Here is an 8,074-nt window from a genome sequence, read left to right on the forward strand (position 1 = left end):
TACAAAAAAAGACTTTACACATCAACTTTTTTTTTTTTAAATAAGCATCAATTTTTGAGAAAATGATATCCAAAGTACATTCTCCAAGAGTGGAGGGATTGAGCAAAAAAAGTGCGGAACTTTAGACATTGGTTTATGTTTGACCTTTAAAGTTTAAACATCGATTTGAAAAATCCAATGTCTAAAAACCGTCTTTAACACACCTTTTCATCCAAAGAATAGACATCACTTTTTTCCTATAGATATCATTTAAAAAGTGATGTCTAAAGTCTATTTTTTAAGAAACTCCAAACAACTCATTCAAATTAAAGAATAATTGTATCCAAACATGACCTTATTTCAAATGCAAGTCTCCATGAAGGATGTTCAAACTAATTCATTATTGTCATTTTGTATTCACTTCGGATGCATTTGGCCAAGTAAGACATAAAATGGTTTAGACCCGAGTGGGATATGAGTATTATTAGGGGTGCAACTTGGTTCGGGTTGGTTCGGTTTAGAGCAAAATCAGAACCAAACCGACCAAGGTCGATTCCATTATATAGGAACCAGAACCGAACCAATTTGATCTAGAACCGAACCAACGCAAACTGACCTTAATTCGGTTCGGTTCCGTGGGTTGAAAAAAAAATTCAAATTAATCAATAAAATGAGGAAACACATACCTTCTTTAGCAATTGCAAATGGAGAGAAAAAGGTTGGAAGAAGAGACCCCCTACCCAATGTGACTGAGAGAGAGAGGCGACCCGTCGGCCGTCAGAGTTGAGAGAGCTCGCAGCCGTTAACCACTAGCCACACGCCCGTAGTTGCAAAAGAGAGAGAGAGAGACCGACCGATCGCCTGAGTTTAGAGCAGCCAGCAGCCGACAACCGTTAGCCCTCACCCCTCAGTTGTAGAGAGAGAGAGAGAGAGAGAGAGAGAGAGATCGACCGCCTGAGTTGAGAGCAGTCAGCAATCGGCAACCCTCAGCCCTCAGTTGTAAGAGATGACAGAGAGGGGGTAAAGGTGGGTTTTTAAAATGAAAAAAAAAAAAAAAAAAAAAAAAAAAACCTTATCTTTTATATAAAAAATTTATTGGTTCGATTTCGGTTTGGTTCGATTTTTTATCAAGTCTGAACCGAGAACCGAATCGAACCTATCGATTTTTCATTTTTAAAACCCAAATCGAACCATACTTAATAAAAACCGAACCAAACCAATCCAAAACACACGGTTTGATTCGATTCTCAGTTTGAACCGAATTAATTTGCACCCCTAAGTATTATATCCATATTCAAATTAAGTTGGAATTTTTATATTAATCCAATTTTTTCTCGGATCCTACTAACTAATACCATATCTTGATCTGACTTAGGTTGGATCAAATCGTATAAGTTTTGAATGTTTGATTTTTTAGCCTACATTACTTTTTTGCAAGCTTGTAATAGTATTCTATTTTACCATTTTACACTCTCATTTTATAAAAATTCATATTGTAGGACAAGGATATTCCACAAAAAAAAAATGACCTTTATAATTTTCAAAGCAATATAAATTCGGATCAGACAAATCTAGGGATGGATCCATATCCGACTTGGGTCATGAAACATAAATTATATTAGATCATTTTTTTTTTTTTAATGTACTCCAGGATCTAAACCTACTAAATTCAATTTTTGGATTACTCAGATTTTGGGTCAAATCTGACCCATTCTATGCCTCATGGCCAAGGAGTTTCAAGAGTTGTGCCAAGTCAGTCTCAGCAACCGGTTGAAGACTTGAAATAGAAAAAGGGTAAGTTAGATATAACCCTCTACATTTTGATCAATATTAGAGATACCCTAGTGTTTTCAAACGAATGAAATGCCCCCTTGACCTAGGTGATCTTGCCTGGGGAGAATATAATAAATAACCTAAATGCTTTCCTCTTCACCCCTACATAAAGAACCCCTTGATCTTACCCTCAGTCTTCAACCTTAACATGCCATCTTCTTAAACCTTTAAACTTCAATAACGATATAGGATTTTAGGGGAATCACAGGGATGGATTTTCCCAAAATCATCCATTTTAAAACTGAAAATTCTACCAAATTTAACTTACAAACCGAGAGAGAATTTTGGGTTAGAAAAAGACGATTACTTGTTTTGAGTATAAAATCATGTTAGGTACTCAGTACTAATTTCTTATGGATAGAGAGAGAAGAAGTTTGAAATTTTCTAATTTTAAAATTGAATGTAGTAGAAGAAATATTACCTAAATAATGGTTGAGGTGTGCACAAAGCACTGTCCTAAAACGAAATTCGCCCCTACTACAGTACCACAGTTTGTAGGTATTCGTTCTGCAGAATTCAACAACCCACGTATCCAAAATGATACTCTAAATTGGAACATAACTTCGAACTCAACAATGTTCCAATTGGAATCTTGGGTTTTCCTCTTGGGCCCCCGTGTGTACGCGTGAGCCCGCCCACTACTTCTATCCACTTTAAAGCTATTAGAAGCACAACTATTTAAAAATTGCACATCAATTCTTCTCCTAGTCGATGTGGGACTAAGATTACTCAAGGCAAAAACAAAACTATCAACTAAACTAAAAGCAATAAAGTAAAAAAGTATAAAGCATAAAGTAAACATAAGATTGAATTACCCTATGGTTAAAAGATTGATTTACCATATGGTTAGAACTAATTGAATGTTAAATGGTTTTCAATTCAACCCTCTAAATTCCAACAAAACAATGATGGATTTTCCCAAACCCATCCATTTTCAATCTCTTGGGTAAAATATTTCACCTCATCTTCAACCTCAAAATGTTGAAAATTGCTAAAATGACTTCCTATGACACTGTGTTAAATATTGCACAGATGTGGAGATGTGCACAGAATCATAAATGCATGCCACGACACCAGCTCATTGTCAAATGTAGTGTCTTGCACAGTCACCCGAGCATTGTTTGAAAATTTTCTAGTTACTTCAACTTACAAATCTCATGAATGTGATATGAATTTTGGGCGAAGAAGACAACAATAACTGATTTTAGATAGAAATATCAAGGGTTTTCAACAACAGGTTAAGGCTTAGGTTGAAAACCATGGATTGAAGTTTGACTATGAAGGATTGTTGGGAGAAAAGGCAAGGATTTTTACTTAAAACGGCTTTGAAGATGACAAATTTTCAAGGAAAAAAAAAGCCTAAGGGATTCTATAGAGGTTGAAGACCATGGCATTTCGCTCATTATGTTAAGTCTTAGAGACAAAGACATAGCATGTTATCACTTTAAAGACACAGTGGAAATAGTGATATATTAATGCTTATAACCAACTCACAAACATAGATGCACAGAAGACAAAGAATTCACCACCATTTTTTTTTTCCTGTAGAATTATTGTTTAACCAAAATAGGCATCGGAAAATATATAAGATAGGCAAGTTAAGATTGAAGAAAAGAAATAAAAATTGGAGAAAAATCGGCCCAATTATAGGTATATATCCAACAACCAAATATCACATGTTTTCAAAATGGATTTTGGTTGAAATTAACAATGATCATTGTTATAGACAATCTTCGCCTGATTTGAAGGCCGAAAACAATTGGTGTTCATCATTTTTCACAAGTTCAATAAAACCGGCGATCAAACTTCATTCATTAGACAAATGATTTCCGCTGGACTCCTCGATCGGTAAATGTGTTGATGAGAAGTGGTGAAGGCATGGAAAGATAGATGACAAGAAGATAGGGTTTTGTAAGTTGTTTTTTTTAAGGGAAAGATCACAAATATTGAATACGTTAAAGGAAAAATGTAAAACACCATGAGAGACATTTAGTGATTCCTTTGAATGTGCCATCAGTTGAAACTGCCTTTTTTTTTTTTTTTTTTTTTTTTTTGCCTTTGTACCGCTGAAACTATCGTACTTAACAAATGAGCTTTACAATTCAAAATCACATTTTTCCCATGAAGCCACACAGGGCAATTATGGAAAGTGTTACCAAAAAGTACCTTACCAACCCATTCCATCAGTTTTATAAGACAAATATGCTATTGTATCAGCATGGGAACCTATTCAAGAATAAACTTATAGAAGTGAATGAACATCTTCTTCAATTATGGATGGGCTATGAGGATTGATGAGATAGTCTTAATATAATATATTTTTGATATAACACTTAATATATAAACTTACATTTTTATATTTTTATCAAAATTATTAATATATATTTTTCCAGTCTTCTTTTTCTTTGAATGTTCTACCTACCAAATTATTCCCAAACCTGACTTTGTTACTATGAACTATTAACAAAAATTGAGGATCTCAGTATCACTATGCGACTGCGTGAAATGTAGAAATTTCTCTACTAGACATTAAACTAAGAAAAAGTTGAACTTGTAAGTTTAAGGTTCTTAATTAAAGAGTGAAGAAGACCCAGAAGACCATGACTTGAACACACACACATATAATAACAGAATGTATGGATGGATTAAGACAAATTTTAGATAAGGCTTCAACAACAATGATGATCATGATCATGATGATGCCGATATTTTTAATATGCAACTCGGTGAATGTTAGTAATGTCCCGTAACATTACTCCTCCCTACAAAATCAAGACGCCATGGTTGAGTTACACCATAAATTGGTTGAAAATCTGATGCATATAGGAACAATTATAGACCCCCAAAGGACAAGACAAATCCATAGAAATCTAAATCAATGGTTTTTGTGTTTATAGTTTATAAACATGTTCAAATTCGTGTGATGGATGAAGTTCAGCTAAGTTTGCCAATAAGATGGTTAACAGTTGCATTTACAGTGATCAAATTAAAAACAAGTGTTCTACCACACAAACTAAACTCAGAATTAATTTTACATGACATTATAAATCACAAGATTTCAGAAGTGACATGGACCACATCCTAGTCAATAGAAGCAGCAAGAGGGAGAAGGTAAAAGTCACTTTCGACATCCTCTATGCCCTATATGAATTATATAACAGAGGCAAATATAGATCTATGAAATCAGATTTTATCAAAAAAAAAAAAGTTTCTTTCAAGTCACCAGCACAAGATGAAAAGCCATGAAACAAATCGAGAAAAGAAAAAAAAAACTGATCAAATGCCATGAAATGTCACTCTACCCACAAAATGAAGAAACAATAGTAAGACTTCTAACCTAATTGTGGTTACACAGATCTGTAAACCAAGGGATACACCATGAAAATAAATTCAAAATACTATGAATAAGAAGCTTTATGTTTACCTTGAAGAGTTTCTTGAACTGAGCCGCCCACTTGATCTCTTGATTGAATTGATCCTCTGAAGCCTGATCTGTTCTCTAAACTTGGCTATGAATTCATCAGCCTTCTTATTAACCTCATTTGGGTCAGATCCCGCATCACTGACATAGTTGGAGAAAGCTTCTTCGGCGTCTAAGATTCCCCGGTCATCATCAACCTGATTGCTCGAGTACTCTTCAGATTCTAAGATAACCTTCTCAGCATTTTTTTTCTTATCTTTCTGCTTGTATTTTGAGGATGTTGGATTTGATGTAGCACAAGGAGATTCAGCACTTTGTTTCTCAGTGCTCATTGGCATTTGATCAAATCCTTCTGTCCTTCTCCCTGGGTTTTCTATTGAAACTGTTTCGACTTCCTTGGATTTTTTTCCAGTGTTTTCCTCCATTAGAACTCCACCAAGTTCCCTGGCCTTCATTGCCTCTCCCGCTCTAATTGTTCTAACAGATTTTCCCTTTGAAGAACCTTCGTTACGAGTTCTAGATTTCACTTCTGACTTCAAAGAATTCAGCCCCCGATCTCTTCTGCTTGGCATATCCTCTCTATTGCACAAGTTCAAATCCTTTGATACATCTTTCAAACTCCCCTTCACATCCTTCTTCTCAGAAAAAAACTCATCTAGAAGAGGGGAAGACTCGCAAGAACTCTTCTTCTTCCCTAAATCATCCACACCCTTGACTTTCAACTCTTGTGAAAGAGGAGTAAGCTTTGTTGTAGGATGAGAATGATCACAACTTTCTTTTTCAGTGCTCATTGACAGCTGATCGAATCCTCCTTTCCTTCTTGTTTTTACCATGAAAACTGCTTCAACTTCCTTGGGACTTTTTCCCATCTTTTCTTCCAATTGATCATCACCGGCTACCACAGCCTGCCTTGCCTCTGCAAATGGTTCGCTAGCTCTAATTGTTCTAACAGACTTACCCTTCGATGAACCTTCAATATGGGTCGTCCTAGGTTTCACTTCTGACTTCAAATAATCCATCCCCTTATCTTTCCCTCTTGGCATATCCCGTCTACTGCTCCTGCTGAAATCTTTCAATTCTTCTTTGAAACTCTCCATCACATTCTTCATCTCAGACGAAAACCCATCTGATGAAGGACTGAAATGCGATGAATCCGGTGGAGATTTACTATTAATGGGGGATGTCATTGGAGGGGAAGACTTGTAATTAGTCGTGTTCCCCAAATCTTCCACATTCTTTGCTCGCAATTCTGGCGAAAGAGAAGGGGAAGGAGAGAGCTTTGTCGGCGAGGAAGATGTGGAATTGGAATGAGATGATGACCAATGTATTGGTGACTGAAAAGACCGAGAGTCGTATCGATCAAATTCTGATTCGTCAACTAAGGAATCGACACCTACTTCTTTCATTTCCATCCTTCCTGACCTCGATCTCCAAGGAATGGGGGATGGAAGCACAACGCTGTCCATCAATTCCTCCTCCAAATCTAATGGATCCAAATCTCCAATTTCCGTATTTCGGGTTTTATCAGAACTAAGAGAAGAACCACCCTTCGATCTTGAAGAGGACCTACCATGTGAACCCCAAGATCCACTTGTTTCACTAGCTGATTCAACTATATCTGGGTCTGAAACAGGAGACCTCAAGCTCCGGATCGGCAAACGTAAGGGCTTATTACCAACATTACCACTAGTACTCCTCTGTTCATCAAGAACAGAGTTCTCTTCAGCAATTACAACAAATGGGTCACCCCGAAAGTACCTAGAATTCCAAGATTGGATCTTATTCTCATCAGATCCAGAAGGGCTTTCGACTTCATCATCAAAAACAGATGAAACTTGAAGAATTCTAGACATGTAAGTTTGAGTGTAATCGATTTTCAATGGGTTTTCTTTATCTGTTTCGAAATTACTTCGTCGACTAAATAAACCATAAGAGACAATAATACCTACAAATAGAAGATGAAGAAGCTCCCAGTTTCTAGCAATTATAGTTTGGTTGAAAGATTCAGGAGCTTGAGATGGGAAAAGTGGAAGAATAACCAAAACAATTACAAAAGGAACAGCTTTGCAGAGGAAATGTGTGTAGAACTTACTTGGTTTCACTAAGTTTTCTGAAGTTGGAGAAGCTATCTCTGAAACTAGCCGTTGGGGGTATGAATCTGAGTCCTCCATTGGAGGAACAGAGAGAAGATTTTGGTTTTTGAAATTTTTTTAACTTTGTGTTGCAGAGAAGAATGAGTGAGGAGAAGAAGAAGAAAAAGATTAAGAACACTTAGAGACTAAGAAAAAAGGAGTGAGAAAAGAGGAAAGTTTAGCAAGAAATAGAAGAGAGCAAATTTCAAGCTTACTTTCTTGATCTGGTTCACTTTTTCTCAGTTTGGAGTTGAAGTTACCAAAATGACCTCACCTAATGATTTTAAAAGAATGGGATTGATGGATTGTTTGGTTTGATGAAGTTATTATTTCAGAAAAATATGCAATTGAGACTGAACTAGAGAAGAGAAGAGAGGGTTTTTTTTTTTTTTTTTTTTAAAGAAAAATGAAAGGCAAAACTCAAAAGGGGTGTTTAATGCAGATTCTGGAATTTGATTCTTGCCCGAAAATTGATCATGTAGCCTGACGTTACTTTTTATTTAAATTATTGAAGTAATTCTCCAACCATAAAATTCCTGAAGTTAGAAGAGAAAAAAAATGTAGGACTCATTTCTTATGATTTTTTTTTTTTTTTTTTTGATGCAGGTTCCATACCCGCAAGCCCGATTAACATGGGACTAACTTCTTAAAACACCAAATCTCGCTCAAATCCCACGAGTACGTGCCTTACCCCCACATACCACACATG

The 8,074-nt window shown here is 36.0% G+C and overlaps 1 protein-coding gene across 3 annotated transcripts; it reads right to left on the reverse strand.

Moving 5' to 3' along the window:
* Nucleotides 1-773: 773 nt before the first annotated feature.
* Nucleotides 774-7,560, reverse strand: LOC147408090 (uncharacterized). 3 transcript variants are annotated; one of them, XM_086436961.1, is made up of 2 exons: nt 5,237-7,560; nt 774-840 (listed from the first exon to the last, which is right to left on the reverse strand). In XM_086436961.1, exons 1-2 carry the CDS (start codon nt 7,402-7,404, stop codon nt 789-791), a joined length of 2,220 nt encoding a protein of 739 aa, XP_086293087.1. In that variant the 5' UTR covers nt 7,405-7,560; the 3' UTR covers nt 774-788. The 3 variants fall into 3 exon arrangements, with proteins under 3 accessions (XP_086293087.1, XP_086293088.1, XP_086293089.1); XM_086436962.1 differs by lacking the exon at nt 774-840 and adding an exon at nt 1,060-4,574; XM_086436963.1 differs by lacking the exon at nt 774-840 and having other exon boundaries at nt 5,068-7,560.
* Nucleotides 7,561-8,074: the final 514 nt, after the last annotated feature.

Source organism: Akebia trifoliata, chromosome 3 (assembly GCF_017979445.1).
Source record: "Akebia trifoliata isolate Shusen 1 chromosome 3, ASM1797944v1, whole genome shotgun sequence".
Taxonomy (NCBI): Eukaryota; Viridiplantae; Streptophyta; class Magnoliopsida; order Ranunculales; family Lardizabalaceae; genus Akebia; species Akebia trifoliata.

Excerpts from the sequence above, each read along its gene's own strand:
- LOC147408090 (XM_086436961.1), bottom strand. The coding sequence starts at position 7,404 with ATGGAGGACTCAGATTCATACCCCCAACGGCTAGTTTCAGAGATAGCT. Across the intron at positions 841-5,236 it reads AGTTCAAGAAACTCTTCAAG|GCGATCGGTCGGTCTCTCTC; the intron begins GTAAACATAAAG and ends CTCTAAACTCAG.